Source organism: Hirundo rustica, chromosome 10 (assembly GCF_015227805.2).
Source record: "Hirundo rustica isolate bHirRus1 chromosome 10, bHirRus1.pri.v3, whole genome shotgun sequence".
In the NCBI taxonomy this organism is placed as follows: domain Eukaryota; kingdom Metazoa; phylum Chordata; class Aves; order Passeriformes; family Hirundinidae; genus Hirundo; species Hirundo rustica.
Window position 1 is genome coordinate 10,201,948 of NC_053459.1, and position 17,129 is coordinate 10,219,076.

The 17,129-nt window shown below is 42.0% G+C and overlaps 1 protein-coding gene across 1 annotated transcript; it reads left to right on the forward strand.

Annotated features, from left to right (window-relative positions):
• The first annotated feature begins 10,722 nt into the window (after positions 1-10,722).
• Positions 10,723-12,445, forward strand: CCL20 (C-C motif chemokine ligand 20). Its single transcript, XM_040074637.1, has 4 exons — positions 10,723-10,971; positions 11,202-11,316; positions 12,038-12,115; positions 12,387-12,445. Exons 1-4 carry the CDS (start codon positions 10,890-10,892, stop codon positions 12,412-12,414), a joined length of 303 nt encoding a protein of 100 aa, XP_039930571.1. The 5' UTR covers positions 10,723-10,889; the 3' UTR covers positions 12,415-12,445.
• The last annotated feature ends 4,684 nt before the right edge of the window (positions 12,446-17,129 follow it).

Below are 17,129 nucleotides of genomic sequence, written 5' to 3' on the forward strand. Positions count from 1 at the left end.
TAAAATTTCATGCTTTTTCACTGATTCATTTCTGAATGCCAAATGGAAGTCTGTAAAACTGTGATGAGCTTATGCAAGTTTTTGGTCAGCTTGAGCCCTATGCCATAAGCTGCCTGCAGCAGAGCTTGGCTGCTGGATTTGAAGGGAACTACACTCTTTTCATGAGGTGTAGTCAGATGCAGAAGTGTTGTTCTGCTTGGAGGGTGGGCTGGGGGATCTGTTTCTAGCTGACATTCCAGTTCTGGAAAGGGAAAGATTGGGAAAAGGAAGATTCTGTAGGAGTGGAGGAAAGGTGAGTTTTATGGTAGTAGTGTATCCTAAAGAGTTAATCTAATATGGTCTCTAATGAATCAAGGAGATAGGAAAACACTGAGAGGGGAAGGAATGCAGTAATAGAATAAGACTGCAAACCTTTGTCGTCCTGATACTGTCTCCTGCCTCTGCTGCCCCTTGGACTCAATCCTGATCTTATCTCTGGTGCTTCACAGGATGGCACCAAAGCTGAAAGGTTCATGTTGGCAGTGTGAGGTGTCTCTCTGTCTGGTTGGGCACTGACTTGCAGCTCACAAATCACATCTGTTTCTTGACACCTGCCCAACTCAGACAAAGGCACTTTCCAAATCAAACTGAAGGCTAATTCTTTTTGAAGAATATGTACTTTGTTCTCTAAAGAAAGTGATAGCAAAGAAAATTTTCTGTGGCTAATACTGAAGATTTTTCTCTATTTGTGCCCAAAATAGCCTATGCACAGAAAGGTTCCAATGGCAGTTATAAATATTAAAGTGTATTTTTGTCAGATTTCTCAGACTCAGGAGTATTTACAGGACAAGTTCACATTCTGACTTATGCATGAGCTGATCTTTTATCTTTTCTCATGTACTGCATGCTCATTTTGGGAATATGTGGCCCTGAATCCCATGGTGTGTGGGTGAGGGTTTCCATAACTTGCTTCTCAGCTGAATCTTGCCCTGGGTTCCTAAAGTGGCAAGACATTCACATCCTGGGCTCAGGTGCTTTTCATCTGAGACACAGAAATGAATGTGCAAAGTTTAGTTTGGGATATTTAGCTAGAAGGGACTAAGGGCATTACTCCAAGGGGTAGGTTAGGAAATACAGTCAACCAAACTAAGATTTCAGGTACTTGGTTTAAGTGTACAGCTGCTTCCTTACTAAAAACTAATGCTCTAAGGCTATTTTTCACTATGCTGTACCTTACCTAAGGATAATGCTGACCCTTTTTATCTATTCACTCTTCTTACCTCTTGTCACTGGAGTGCCCATTGCCACTGGCACCATGCAGGTAGTGGCTGCTGGTAGCGGTGCAGGAGCTGGAACAAACAGCTGTGCCATGAATCATCACCCTGAGACATTTTGAGGGGGGCTAATTCTTTTTTCTTATAGTATTTTTATGGTGGCACACTTGGGCACAAACAAGGCCTGGACCTCTTGTTATAATGTGCTACCAACATAGTATGGAGCACATAGAAGTCCTGTGATGAGTTTATAAAGACTGGCTGAAGCTACTTCAGCCTGCAGAGCCATTCTTCTTGTCCCTTCTGCACACGATGAAGTCTGGGCAAGTGCTGGTTTGAAGGGAGTGATTTAGACTCTTAATCTCCTCTTATGGGCCTGGGAAAATTGAGTTGTGTTACCTTTCTGTAATACAAGTCACTGGCTGGTTTGTCTCCTCTCGGTTACAGGTGAGTTGCTGAATTCACTGTAGGTGACAGATCACTGATGTAGTTGTGAGAGGCTGGGCAAGGAGCATCCAGCTACAGTGGGTGCCCCTTTGGAAGCATTGCCAAGGCTTTACAGGCACCCTCGCTTGCATGGCAGTAACGTGCATTGCAGCTCTCTGATTTGCTCTGCGCCTTTTGCAAATATCTGAGACATTGGGAAGCTTCCAGGTAGAGGTGTTTCCTACTGTCTGAGGACTGGATTTGGTTGTCTGAGGACTGGGTGGGTTGAACAAGCTTTTACTTTCTCACTCCTACTGGCACAAAGCACACTGCTCTCCCAACTGAGGGGTGCAAAGCAGTGAGGTGCTTGAAGGTGGAGAAAAACTTCCTGTTGCACTCAATGAACATAACAACAGAACAGAAAGACAGAAAAACACTTTATACCTTAAGCAGGTCCTTTAGTTTTCCTTATATTTTTTTTCCAGATCATCAATGGAGGACAGGAACTATTTCTTTGCCAATGGAATTCTCTGAGGATTTTCCTTCCTAATAAAATATTATGAAGTCACTGCTGTAGGTTTGCAGCTGACTTTTGTGCAAATGCTGACTGTGGCTGGGTGCACTGGGCTCTGGTGTCCCTCTGTCCCCGACTCTGTCTGTCAGCTCTTCTAATGGCATAGAAGCCGTCAGTGTTTAAAGGAAGAACAACGGTTTTTTGTTTCTCAATGAAGTGGGGAAAGTTGATTCTGGTGAGAAAAATGTGGCACATGGTAACAAAAAATGAGCAAAAAAAGCATTGCTTTTAGGAGATGAAGAAAAATATAAAAGACTCTATCAAGCTTCACCTTTAAGATTTTTAACTACAGTTAGATATAGATGTATGTAGGATGCATATGTCAGCACCAAAAAAACCTCCCCCATCTCCAAGTTTGCTACTTGATAATTTGGCCTGGTGACTTTAACATCTTATTTGCAGTTTTTGTAATAATGCCATACAATCCAATTCAATACCTATGCTTTAGTCTTTCTTGGATTGCATACTTTAAAAATCTCCAGTTAATTAACTAAAGGGAAGTGATATAAACGTCATTTGAATTGCTTAATACTTGTAGTGACTAATGCTCCCCTACTGTGGTTTGCCAAAGAGAAATGAGAGGAAAAACCTGAAGGGATTTCTAAGGCACTTTCCATGTTGAAAGATCACTTTCCAAGGTGTGTTCCCCTGCAGGCTTATTCCAATGACCTCCTACTAGTGGCACATATTGTCCCGTTGTCACAGATAGACATCTCGTTTCAGAGATGCAAATTTACATTTGCACAACCTGTGTGTGTAAGAAGTTTCAGCCCAGCACCTCCCCTCTACATTTTTTTTTTATCCTCAAGGTGCATCTCAGTACAGACACCATGGGGGACTGAATCATTGCAACAGTCCAAGTAGTGTAAAGTCCTGCTGGAAGAGAATTTCTTACATTTTCACAAGTGTTTATAACAACCTGGCTGCTTCATTTAATGCTAAACCTCTAATGACAACTGGAAAAGACTTAAAATAAGTTCATTATGCTGCTAGTGTTTGCTTAAATGTAAGAGTTCTTGCACTTAAAATGTCATTAGTTTTTCTAATACCTTGATTTCTTGCCAGCTCCCAAGAGTTTTGATCATAGATTTGTTGAAGTCCTTAGGGGTTTTGGTTTTGTTTATTTGGTTGGTTTTTTCCATCAACAGTGTATTAGGTTTGTTAGGTTTTATCCCTCTAATGGAGAATATTTTAATGTGGTCCACATTTTTCTCCATGTGCCTTCACCTTCTTGTGAGTCCTTTCATAGTCAGAGCAGTTACAGTGTGTGTTGTACCCTGGAGCTCTGGCCCTGGTTCCCACATCTCTCGATGTCCTAGGCTGGGTACACACACAGAGAGAAAAAGGACCAGTCTTTGATCTGTGGAAGGCTGAGCCTACTTACTTGAGGACATGTGCTTGTAAAACACAGGTCACTTTGGAATAGCAGATTTCTGTCAAGCCCAGATTGCTTGACTTAAAACATCTTTTCTGGCTTAAAACAGTTTTTCTGTCTCCAGTTCTTGCCTTGTTTACAGGAGCCCCTGATGTTTGTGAGCAGGTCTGAATGGTTGGAGACAGAACCCTCCTCAAAGCCCTAGCCAAGAGCCCAACCAACAGGGGCACTTTTGGGGCTGGTTGGAGTTGTCTGGGCTAGCAATAAACAAGAAAGACTCTGAAAATGGGGACAAACAAGGAAATGCTTGAAGCAGCCATGGGAACCCTGCAGAAGGAGAGGGAAAATTTCCCAGGAGATGGCTTCCTTAACAGGAGCTAGGGCAAGGCTGCCTCCAAATGCCTCTCTCAGAAATCAAGAGATGGTAACCAAGGTCCAGAGGGTAAGAAAGTCTGTGATCTCAGTTGTATTATGCAAAAGAGCCTGTAAGAGTCAGGATGGAAGGGATGTGGTGGTGTGGTTTCCTTGGGAAAAGAGCAGGCCTCTTGGAAAGAGGAAAGTCCAAGGCAGCTGGTTTGGGCAGCTGTGGTTTGAAGCTCCTCACAGGAAAGTCCCTGTAACGCAACTGTGTAGTGATTGCAGCACTTGGCTTGAGAGGGCCTGTGTCCACAGCTGCTCTGCCAGGCTTTGTGACACAGCCACTCCACTGCTTTAATTAACAGATATTTAAAACAATCTTGATCGGTTTTTGTTTGGCAATCCCAAATAAGCAGGTGTTGCTGGGTAGTTTTAAGCTGGTCTTCCAGTACTACATGACAAAATGCTGGCTGTGTTAATAATGTACTGAGTAGTCCAAGTAATCACATATTCTGTACGTCAAGTATGACTTAATGAAACCTTCATGAGTATTCTTGGACAACTTAAACTTTACCGCTTATTTTATTTAGGTCTTTTTTTCTCTTTTCTTTATAAGGTTTGTATTATTTGTTTTATTTAGGTCTTTTTTTCTCTTTTCTTTATAAGGTTTGTATTATTTGTTTTATTTAGGTCTTTTTTTCTCTTTTCTTTATAAGGTTTGTATTATTTGTTTTAGGTCCTTGCGAGGAAGCAAACAGAACACACAAAAACAAGCAGCTTCCCATTTTCTAAATAGTTGTCTTCTAATTTTATACAAAACCATGTTTCAATTGAATGAATGAACAGTTTCAGCCAACCTAAAACTGCATTTTAATGAAAATTTTAAGTCACAGGCCTTTTTTCTCCCTACCTCTATTCTTGTCTTTTACTTTCAAGTTTCAGAAAATGTCACATATTTCTTTCTCATAATTGCCAAGGCATAGTGTCTTTTTCTCCTCTTCCTGAATTAAGTATTTTTAAAGTGCAAGTCCTCAATTTTTAGTCTTGGAAGGCATTTTCATGTTCAGGCTGTGGATTTTGGCTCCAGCAATTTTCCTTTTCCAAATCTTCTTTGGGATCTATGCATCTTAGGGAAATTCTCAACCCAACAGAAGTAGTGGAGAAGCACTGACTTGTGTAGAAGAGGTGAGGGTCAGGCTCAGTTTGAGTGTGGTTGTATGATCACTCCAGTGCTGAAAAGCTGTTGATTGCTTTTCTTGGTGAAGATTTTGGGATGTTAAACACAACTGTGTCTAACATGAGTTTAACATTCTTGCATTACATTAATTAATTTTATTAATTAATGAATCACATTGCTACTTTTTGTAATCAGGTTTCTTTTTGTCTGCAAATGACACTTGGTGGTCTCAGTACCTTGCAGGAAATAGTGTAAAATCATTTCAAGTGATGCCTTCCTTTCTTCCCCACCTTTGTAGAAGTCGCCTAGAAAATCCACACTTGTGGACTACTTTAAGGATCAGAAACCTATTAGTCAAAATGTTTCTGCTGTTGTGTTTACCATGTCTAAAGGCAAATACAAATTTAAACCGGAAGAGAAATAGGGCTGTAACAAAGCAAGTATAATGTATCTTAGAGCCCAGCTTGGCAGACAGCTTTTATTAAACTTTCCTCTTTTGACTATAGGGTGTGCTGACCCTGGCTGGATGCACCCACCAAAGCTTCTCTATCACTCCACTTCTCAGCGAGGTGAATAAGGAAAGGGTTGGAGATCAAAATAGGGCATGGAGAGATTACTCACCAATTGCCAACACAGGCAAAACAGATTAAACTTGAGGAAATTAATTAAATATTTTTTAGCAATCAAATCAAGGTAGGATAATGACAGGTAAGATCAAATCTTAAAATACCTTCGCGCCACACCTCCCTTTTTCCCAAGCTTAACTTTATTCCTGATTTCCTGTACCTCCTTCCCTTCCTTCATACCTTCAGGGATATGAAAATGGAGGTTTTGGTCAGTTCCTCACGTGTAACCTCAGCTGCTCCTTCCTCTTCAGGGAGAGAGCTCCTCACACTATCTCCCTCCTCCAGCATGGGCTCCTCTCTCCATGGGTCCTGCCAGGATCCTGCTGCGGTGTGGGCTTCCCAAGGGGTCACAGCCTCCCTTGGGCATCCACCTGCTCTGATGTGGGGTCCTGCAGGTGGATCTCTGTTCCTGCATGGGCTGCAGGGCCACAGCTGCCTCACTGTGGGCTGCACTTTGGGCTGCAGGGGAATCTCTGCCCTGGCACCTGGAGCAGGTCTTGCCCTCCTTCTGCGCTGACCTTGGGGTCTGCAGAGTGGTTTCATATATCCATCCTCCATACATTCATTCTTCTCTCTGACTGCAGTTGTACAGGGGTTTTTTCCCCCCTTCCTAAATACATTATCCCAGAGATGATACCAATGTCAGTGACAGGCTCAGCCTTGTCCCTTGAGTCCTTCCTTGGAGCCAGCTGGCATTGGCTCTGCCAGACATGGGAGAAGATTCTAGAAGAGAATCCACCACTGGTACCTACCCACTACCAAAACCCTGGCACACAAATCCATTGAAGACTATTTCTTCATTATTCTTTCCAATTGTGGGCTTTTCCATCACATTTGAGAGGTCCATTCTGTGAAAAGCTGGTTGGCTACCCCAAGGGACTGTAGACAGAGTGCAGTTAGCTTTGCAGAGAGAAATCTGACCTCAGAACACTAGATATTTAGCTGCTGTATGTAGGCGGCAGGAAGTGATCAGCGGTGCTGGGATGGCCTCCAGGATGCTCATGGCAGGTGTAGCAGCTTTCCTCGTAATCTGCACTTTTGATAGACGGGAAGTTAATTTCTCCCAACAGGCGCATGACCATAATTGTGTCAAAGTAATGTCATTCAATGATATTTCTAGATCCACAACTTATGAAGTGCAACCTATAATTAGTGAAAATTGGCTTCTTCCTCAGATAACAATTTTTGCCAGTCATGCAAGCACTGGAAATCACTGGATTGCATCACAGCCTCTAAAGCACCAGAGATATTGAGCAAGTTACCTCTGGAACTTTTGTGCTTGGGACTTATTTTGCATTTACTCACTGAAGATTATACAATGATTAAATCCCCGTATTTTGCCATGTTCCTTTCAGCTACTGCCTTCTCATGCCCTTTGCTTTACCAAAGGAGTCCTAAACCTTTGGAAATTACAGAGGGGAATTTCCCCCATCTGGTTCTGTATTTCCTGGATGATCAGCTGTGTTGCTGTGAGGCTTTATTTACATCAATTCAGAAAAGGTGAACTAATATGCAATAAAACAATAACTCTTTGTGAGGATGAAAATCACGGAAACTGTTGTTAACTGCCAGTTGATTAACAACTGTCAATATGTTTCCCATTTTATTGTGGGGCACAGGTAAAGATACTGACAGTGTCTTGACATTCAAGTTCTTTGTTTCAATCTTTCATGTTTAATGTTGGACCTAAACCCATAAAATCACAATAATCAAATGGTTAATAACTATAAAATTTCTTCTCTGTTTTTCTCTTCAAAAGTCCAGAGAAAATTCCCTCTGGCTGTAGCTTTGCTGATAGTGTCTGGGAACAGTTTGAGTCCCCAGATCTTCTCTTTAACATCCCCAAAGTGCTCAGAACTTTCAGTTCCCCAGTATCACTTGGGAAAGGCTCAGTTTTCCCTGATGCATTTCTTCTTCTTCCACAGGTGTGACTGGATGGCTCTGCAGCACTGGCACCTAGACTATCTTTGCCTCACCTTTTGTTATATGCACAGGAGGAGTTTGAGCCTGTTTTCTCTGCCCCTGGAACAAAGGCAGAGGAAGTGTAGGAGAGGATGGACTCTTTGTCGGTCTGTGTTTTGCTGCTCTGCCTTACTGTGACTGCAGTTGTTGTGAGGGGATGTGAAGAGGGACAACAGGAGAGAGGAGATCTGAAGAGGGACATCAAAGTCAAGTCTGGAAGACAAGTTATGGAACTAAAATAAAAACAAACAGCTAAATGTGAAAAACACATACACACCCCCCCCCAAAAAAAAGAAAAAAAAGAAAAAAAAAGAAAAAAAAAGAAAAAAAAAGAAAAAAAAGGAAAAAAAAAGAAAAAAAAAAAAAGAAAGGAAAAAAAAAAGGTTTGGGAAGTTTAAGATCATGCTCAGGGAAGGGCCATGTCCAGCTTGAGTATCTGCAAGGGTATTCAAACCAGGCTTTCACATCCCATCCTGGGCAACCTGTCCCAGCGCCTCAGCCCCTTGCTATGGAGAGGGGGCTTCCCTATGTCTGATAGGAATTTCCCTTTTCACAGCTTGTGGCTGATCCCTCTCATGCTTTGGCTGTACCCTCTGAGGGCCCTCTGGGCACAGCCTTCCCCACGCAGGCCCCAGGGCAGGGAAATGATGAAATGATGAAAACCCCTTGTCCTGGTGGCCCCCTCACTGTGAAGCCTTTGAATGGCAGTAGTGTTAAGACACTAAACACATTTATGTGGCACCTGCAACTGACCCAGGAACAGGTTTGGAGGTGCCACTGGCCACCCTGGGGCCTGGCAGCCTCATCTCTTGGCTGTGTGGCAGTCCCTGGCCAGCTCACTTGGCTCCACTTGGTCACACAGGTGCTGAAGGCAACCAGGTTGAAAGTTTGGGTGGACAACAGTCACTGTCCTTTCATTCCCAGGGAATAATGAAAAACACTTCCCTGGAACATACAAGCACCTCCCTTTTTAAATATAGTTTTTTCCTTCCATTTGAAGGTAAAGACTGAGAAGGTACAGTTATGTGTCATATCACAACCAGCAGAGCTTTCTTCAGCTGCTTGCATTAAACCTTTTTGGATTGTTTTAACTACTTCATGCAAATAAACTGAAGGTGTTTTGTACTCACAAAGTACAAACACAATGACAGCACTCCTGAAGATGGGGCCCTCCTTGTGGCTGTTTTTCTAAATCTAAATCTTAAATTAATTTCCTAAATCAAACAAAATGAGATAAAAGGAGCACCGTGAGCACGAGTCCAGCTGTGACAAGGCGCACCGCCAGCCATGGTCAGTTGTGAGAACCACTGGTGTGATGAAAACTGCCTGAGGGCAGGACTATGGGGTGTCAAAGCTCAGTTGAGAAGATTCTGTCCAAGAAGCACTGAATGGGGAAGAAATAGAGCTGTAGAGTCACAAGGAAGACCTGAGGTGCAAGGCCGCCTCCATCTGGATATCAGTATGGCCTAGGAAATGGCACACAAAATGCCATAAGTGTAATAGATTTGGGATCCATGAAATCTGTATTTAAAAGAAAAAACGACCATTCTAGCCAGCTAGTTTGAGGCATTGCCTAATGCTGACAGAAGATAGTCTTTAAAGCAGTGCAGGGATAGCTGCATAGTGAGAGCATTGATCTTTTTGTACTTTTGTGGCATTTCACTATGATCCATAAAACAGTTACAAAAAGCTGCATACATTAGGGCACGGGTTCTTTGTTGCCTCCACCCCATCCTTTGGCCAGTGGCTGTGGCCCTGCAGAGAGGCACATCCAGTATATATGATGCCATGCACACTGGAAGGTTGCTCACATACACCTCAGCCATATGAGATTCCCTCAGTTCTTGCTATTACATAGAGAAATCATTTTCTCTGAATAACAAACTGTTCTAGAGTTCAAGCTGTTTCCATTTCTACAAAGAAATAATAGGAACTCACCCTTTGAGAGAGGTACTGGCACTCTGTGGAGGATAAGGCATATAATTATGCACTGCCTATGACTGTTCATGAGCTCTACCTTAAGAGAAGCCACCTAAAGCTCAGGTTACTCTATAAGCACCTGGAGCTGGCAGCAGCTCCTGTGTACACCAGCTGGCCAGGACGTGGCCTGCAGCCATTACAGTAATTTCACACAGATCCCTAAACAGCATGGGAAAGTACCATCCTTCAGTAGAAGCTCAAACGAGGTTCTTGGAGTGGTGACAGAGCCTCTCCCTGGAGCTGTGCGAGGCAATTTTAAGATTTTGTGTATTTTTATTGAATGTTCAGGAGTCACGGTACTCTGATACTCTTAGGGAAAGCGACAAACTACAGCTATTGTTTTATGAAGCACATTAAGGTATTCTAGAAAGCACAGATTTGGAGAATATAGGACCCATTTCAAGTTAGTTTCAAGCTCACTCTGTTTCAGATGGAATAGTTCAGATGTGTAACAAACTGTCAGGAAGTCATGGCAGGGAAAATATTGTTAAGGAAACTAAATAAACCCATTTTCATGAATACTCAATGGTCCTTGCCAATACTGCAGTCCAGAGCTCAAAAAGCAGCAATCTGGAAAGTCCAGTGTTACTGTGTTGGCTAACCAGGAAATATTAATATAGTGCTTTGGTGTCGGTGCAGCTTGTAACCCAGCTCCTGTGAGCTTGCCACACTGAAACGAATCTTGTTGGCTCAGCCCACCTCCCCTGCCCCCAGGTTGGCTTTATTAAACTAGAGCACAGCAGACACACAGTTTCTGTAGGCAACATTTAAAGTTACCTACATTTGACTTTCCTCATTTCACAACCCACAGTCCTGCCCCTGAAACAGCACATGCTTCACCCACAGAACCATTACCTCACAGACTTTTATTTCCTTTTCTTTTGGACCAAATCCTTTAAGCAACTTTAAATAAATAAATAACTAAATTCCCCAGCACACTGTTATCTCTGGTTGTGGTACCCGGAAGGAGTGCTGGGGCCAAATCAGGCACGATGGAATTGGCCGTGGGGAAACCCGCTGATGACAGTGGAACCCGCCCGTGTGTGAATTTCCGTGCTCCTGCCACCTCTTTATAAGCAGGTGGAGGTGTGCCAGGGCTGGCAGGAGCAGCAGGCAGCAGCCAGGCACTGACTGGAGCACAGCTGCGTGCGGAGAGGGAATGACTGGCTGCAGCAGCAAGAGCGTGGTCCTGGTTTCCCTGCTGGGGCTCCTGGCGCTGCTCATGTGGAACACCTCTGAAGGTGAGTGACCGCGGGTGTTCTGCTCTGGGAAAGGCTCCCGGTGCTGCTCACAGCTGGCAGCAGGAGGATGCTGAGCTGGAAGTGAATGTTTTCAGCAAAATGTTCTGTCTCATCCCCCTCTTCTGTCATGAGGGAGCTGCATGGTTGGGGTTGAACAGAGAGTGCCCTAGACAGCAGGGCAGTGTGGGTCAGGTGGGGTTTATTTACTTGGTTCTTGTCCTTCACTCCAGCACAAAGCAACCAGGATTGCTGCCTGTCCTACACCAAAGTGCGTCTGCCTCGCTGGGCCCTGAAGGGTTACACTGAACAGCTCCCCGGTGAGGTCTGCGACATCCCTGCCATCATGTAAGTTACTTTTTGGATTTCCGCTGGTTTTTCTGACATGTATTAACCTTGGGATAGCTGTTTGGGCTAGAACAAGGACTTGAATGTTATAAGTGTGATTTTCCCTGCCTTTTCAAAAAGCTAAATTAACAGAATAAATTGTATATCACAACCTGTAGACAAAACACACAACCTCTAGTTGATAGGGACTGCTAACCCAAGGGACAGTCATACAATGTAAATGATAAATCTGCCTCTTTAGGAATCAGCTGTGCAAACAAATACAGCTCCAGCTAAGAGCCACTCCGGCCAACACAGAGTGCTCCCTTGCCAAAACCTGTGAACAGACACATAAGTGACAAGACTTCTTCTAATTCACAGGGATTGGATTTTTTTTTTTCTTACAAGGATTTGGCCTACATGTTGATCTGTCGTCTTAGCTTGACAGCAGTTATTTGCCTTAATTTTACAAATTGTTTCTGGCATCCAGCAAAGGTCTTTGCCTAAAGACATCAAATAAATCAAACAGAATTTAATGGTGCAAAAAAATGATCCCTGAGGCTGAAGTAGTTACATGTAACTTTCTTTATCTTCATATAATATTGGAGGAATTTGGAGCATTCCATGTCTAATTGGTGTTTACTAAAGCATTTTTTTTTTTATATTGGCCATTATACTGAGTAACTGTACTCTCTACAGTAATTATTGGCATGGATTTCTGATTTCTTTATTTCTTTTCCAGTTTCCACACTGCCAGTGGGCTGAAGGCCTGTGTAAATCCTAAGGAAGGCTGGGTGAAGAAACATCTCCTTTTCCTGAGGTAGGAATTGAAACTTCTAATTAACACCAGGCTGAGGAAAGAGGGCATGCATGAAAGCCTGTCTCTGACACCTCCTGAATGCCACTTTTGGCAGTGTTGATGAACACATCTGTCTTTCCATCTTCTGTCAGACCTAGCTATTTCCTTCTGGAGTGTTCTCAGGGACAGTCATGTCACATGGACTTCTTCCACCTGAGCTATCCTCTCAGGGAAGAAGAGAAAACTAAAACTGAGGTAATTATTTATGTGTGTTCTCTCTTCCTTTTCACAGCCACAAGCTCAGGAAGATGTCAGCCTGACAGGGTTTCCAGCAAGGAGCTAAACACAGACGTGGCTGAAGAAGCACTGCGTTGAGGCTCTCAGCTGAGATGGTTGGTGCACTGTTGTGTGTTCACCTCCAACTCTGACTTCTTTGGAACCCATGAACTTGAGTTGATTCATATTGCACCGTTGTTTTCTTTGAGTTTAACATTTTGTTAAAGTTTCTATTTTTACTAATATGTGTATGTTAGTGGTAGGATATGAGTGCTGTTTAGTAAGGTCTACCTTGAGCTGTTGTACAGAGTGTGAATTTTTTAAAGTTTATTGCCTGTGTAAAGCAAGTTATTTATTCTTTTTATTTTGTTATTGTCTTGTGACAAAATATTTCCTTTAAGCTGTAGTTAGCATTATAATACTTCTTGAATTACTGTTAAACAAAGTTTGTAGAAACTTTTTTCTGTTTGTAGAAAAGTTTTTTCTATTTGTAGAAAAAAAATGGTAATTGGGGATTTTAAAAAAATAAATTATAAAATCAGCACTCTCTGTGATAGGTTTATTTCTTTTTAATTGAAAATGTGACTTGCCCTTGAAATTAATTTCTTTCTTAAGAGTCTCCAGCTGAAACAATTGCACAGGTGTGTTGACATCTGTTAAAGCCACTTTCCACCTTGCTCACTTTGCTTGCCCTAGGGGTAGCTATGACCTCCATAGGATATAATTCCTTCCTCACCCCCAGGCAGCTGCTATATATCAAGTTTTTGTTTAGCATGAAGACTTAGTTTCATTTTAATCAGACTTAAGAGAGCTCCTTTTGCCAGTTTCTCTATTCATTCAGGAGGAACCTTACACAGATTACTGGGCAAGCTTCTAGCTTACCCACCGAGGAGGATTCATTGTGGTAACACACTCTGCTCTCAACTTAGAGAGCTTTCTCAAGAGGGGAAATGTGCAGTACTTTCTTCCCCTTTTTGTGTTTGCCTATGGTATCCTATGGCTTCCAGCATAATGAGGTTTTCCTGATGCAGGAGCTATTGATGGAGGCTTTCTTGACGCCTGATAAAATAATGAGACCTCATGGCTGCAGGTGGGCTGGGGGAGACTGCTCAGCTTTTGATGCACTATGACATGGCCCTTGTGGGCTTCAGGGATGCGACCATGTTGGGTGTGCAGGTGAGGTCCTCTCACTGTCAGCACCTGAGTTTCTTATTTATATGGATAAATGTACACCTTCCCTCTTAGTACCACTTAGTCATAGAAATACAAGCACTAATTTTAATTTAATTTAAACTTAAATGCGAAGCATTTTTGGTGCCCTTGTGAGAGAACATGAGAGACACTGTCTTATTTAAATGGTGTTCATGAGTGTAAGAATGTTATCTTCTGGTTTCAACACGTGTTAGAACTTAAAAAATCTTGCTTGTGGCTCTACAAATCTGGGAACTGTCAGTTCCCTGGGGGTAAAGCTCTGAAGAACAAGGTATCTAAAGGAGCAAAATTAATTAGCTTAAATTTCCTCCAGGTGGATTCCTGATATTGAGAACATAATGTATTCTCCCAGGAGAAGGAATTACCCAGCTTGTTGCCTGGGCATTCCCCTAACCCCTGGGGAGAAGTGCAGAGCTCTGTCTCATACCTGCTAGCACTGGTATGGGCTGTTTGGGCTCAAGGAGTTCATAGGCTAAATCAGGTACCAAAAAATGGCGTAGACATGATGAACTGGTTTGTGTTAAAAGTGCTGGAAGGTGAGGCTCCCCACTCCTACCCTGGGAATTGGTGTTAGGAACCAGAGCTGTAAAGAACTTGGTGCAGAAAAGCCTGGAGTCCAAGGGTTGAAGTCAAAGCAGGGGAGCAAAATAAAGACGTGAAGACCAGCGTGTGGAACTCTGTTGGTGGCTCTTTACTCCCTGTTCAGGCCTCTTTAAGCTTTTGTATTGCTTCTGTAACTCACACTTCCCCTGGTTATCCACGGTTCCATTGCTACAAAACCCCACATGCTTCATCCACAGAGACATGACTTGAGGGATTTTTTTTTTTTTTTCAGTTCTTCTTATTCTGGTTGATTTTTTTTTATTATTAATAGCCAACACCTTGGGGAGAAAAAAGATATTGAATATATTGGTTTCCATGCTCAACACCAGAAATTGTTAAGGTCGTTATGTTACTAGTAGGAAAGACTGTATAGAATTAGCATGTCCCTCTATGCCTTCCTGAGGATACAAACAGGTGTTATAACCAGGTGCTGTGACGTCAAAATCATCAGATCAGAGGCACATTTTTGTATGTAACCTTAAGTGGTCAGTTAGAAGTTCTGATAGCTCTGTAAATCATGACCCTTTCTAGAAAAACCTGAATCCTGATTGCTTTGGGGGGACTGCTCTGCATGTGAGTAGATGAGTTTCTGTCTCCTCTCTATCTTTGGCCTTCAGCTCCTAATTCAGCCTAATAATTTGAATAATGTGAGATGCAGAATTAAATAATGGTCACTTGGAGACATTTTATCTCCCATTTACATAATGTTTAAAAATCAATTTTTTTTTTTTCTTGCAAAATGCTTTTTAGTATAGATTGGATATTTGGGAAGTGGTGTGAGAGCTTTCCCTTCAAACTCTGAGCACTTTATACTTCAGTTTCAAAGTGCCCTGCTTCCTCTGTATTGAAACCAGTCCTCAGTGACTCTTGTGTTAACTGCAGTACTGTTATTGAATCCCATTTGTCTCTATTCTTTCTCTGTGCTTTGTTTTTTTGTTTGTTTGTTTGTTTTTTCCCCCCCCAAATCACACTCCAGCACGAAGCAACAAAATAACTTAGCATTGCAATTGCATGGTCAGGGATTTTTGTAGGGAATAGCAAATCTTCCGATGATATAATTTTGCTGTTGAAATATAAAGCCTGCCACATTTCATCTGCTGGAGAAGTAGTAACAAGTTATTTATTGCATTTCTCCAATTGATGGTAGGTAGCTTTCATTAGTTGAAGACAGTTTTATTCCTTCTTTGTCTCCTGATTTTTACACCTAAAGGGGAAAAACACAAAGGGGGGTTGTAAAGCCCCTGCAAATCCAAGAAGAAAAAATTTCCTGCAGTGCACACCTTTCAGGAATATCTGAAACCTGAGCTTCACTGAGTGTGCTTAGTGACAGTGACATTTTCAGCCCCTCCATAGGGATGGGGATAATTGGTCAGTTATTTTCAACTACCAACAAGCCCATGTGCAGCCTAACTTCACTCCTGATGAACTGGAATGCACCATTCAGCTGCAATTTTGTTGAGAATTGAATTGGGGAACTCAAGAACCGCAAAGGGCTTTAAGCTTATGACACTGTCACTTGATTCTAATGGCATCTACCCAGCTGGATAAACATCAATAGAAATGGATCAATTGTAACAAACCTTCTGTGTGCTGAGTTCAGCTGTGTTACACTCTGGCAGTCTTGCTCCAAATATCTGGCTACAGGCAATAGCCTTTGCCAAAAAATGAATCATAAAAGAAGCTTTTAGTCTTCAGAACAAACCCACTGCATTGTACTCACTATGTATACTAAGCAATTATAGCTGTACGACTGTACATAAATGAAAACTCTGATTTATGTTCCCATGATCTTGTGGTTGCTCTATTCTTGGAGGTGTCAGCCTTAACTGGGCAGTGTTGCAGTCCTAAGTCTGTAAAGGCTTTTGAATGTCTCTGTTCATTCTTTCTGTGCTGTCACGTGTTTCTGTGCTTCCAGCCAAAGCCCTCCTAGAGCTGCTGGTGTGAGAACATTTAAATGTGATATACAATAGCTACGGTCCTGTGGCTGCTGTTGTACATTAGCCATAGAGTACTGCTCATAGACTTACCACTGCAAATAAATCCAGGCACCCGTTTAATAGTGTTTTAGTTTTCTTGATTTTCTATCATTATGCAAATATTATGCAATACAAAATACATATTAAATGTAAAAGCAGCAGATGAAATTAAGAATACCGTATGGCTAAAAAGCAAACATGCCCCAGGAAAAGTAGAGACTAAAATACTATTTTTAATTTTTGGTTTTAAATTTACAACAGCGTTTCTATAGTTTTTCTTCCATGACTTCATTTATACCCCCAAAATAAAGTAGTAATTTTACTTGTAAGCACCTGCATTTACATTTCCACGTTCCTGAAATTTTCATGCTCCCTAACTTTAAACTGAAAATTCTCTTAACTTTTTACATTCTCTTTGTGCCAAGGAGAAAATTTATAATCCGGGTTGAAACTCCCTGAAAAAATAGATATTCTCTAAATAGTATCCATGTATGGAATGTGCTGGATATACTTAAAAGGCATGTCCTATATGAGAGGGATTTTATCCACCCTCGTGGCCACACAACTGATGTACAGAAGTGAGGAGAGACATGGCACATGGCACTTTCTCTGAGACTGATACTGCCAGCAAAGGAATATGAGCATCCAAGGAGAAAGAGCTACGCCTGTTCTCAGAAGTGGTGGCTGATGGAAGTGGGAGTTGACTTTGTATAAGAACCTGTTCTACAGATTAAAAGTTGTATCACAGGTGCTGTTAAATTTGCTTCCTTCCCAATTCTTAATATTCATGGGATGCAATCAACTCAGGTTCATTAAATATATAATCAATTACCACACATAGAAATTTAAAAACCCAACCCCTTGATTAAATTTGTTTGTATCCAATGCATTTCAACATACAAGGTTTTCATGATACTCCTTCTCCTGAATTATCTTGATTTACCTAAAAATCTAAGCCTCATAATGAT

What these genes read in the sequence shown, in the direction of transcription:
- CCL20 (XM_040074637.1), top strand. Translation starts at nt 10,890, where the DNA reads ATGACTGGCTGCAGCAGCAAGAGCGTGGTCCTGGTTTCCCTGCTGGGG. An exon ending in CATGTGGAACACCTCTGAAG is followed by an intron (nt 10,972 to 11,201) that starts GTGAGTGACCGC and finishes CCTTCACTCCAG; the next exon opens with CACAAAGCAACCAGGATTGC. An exon ending in AAACATCTCCTTTTCCTGAG is followed by an intron (nt 12,116 to 12,386) that starts GTAGGAATTGAA and finishes TCCTTTTCACAG; the next exon opens with CCACAAGCTCAGGAAGATGT.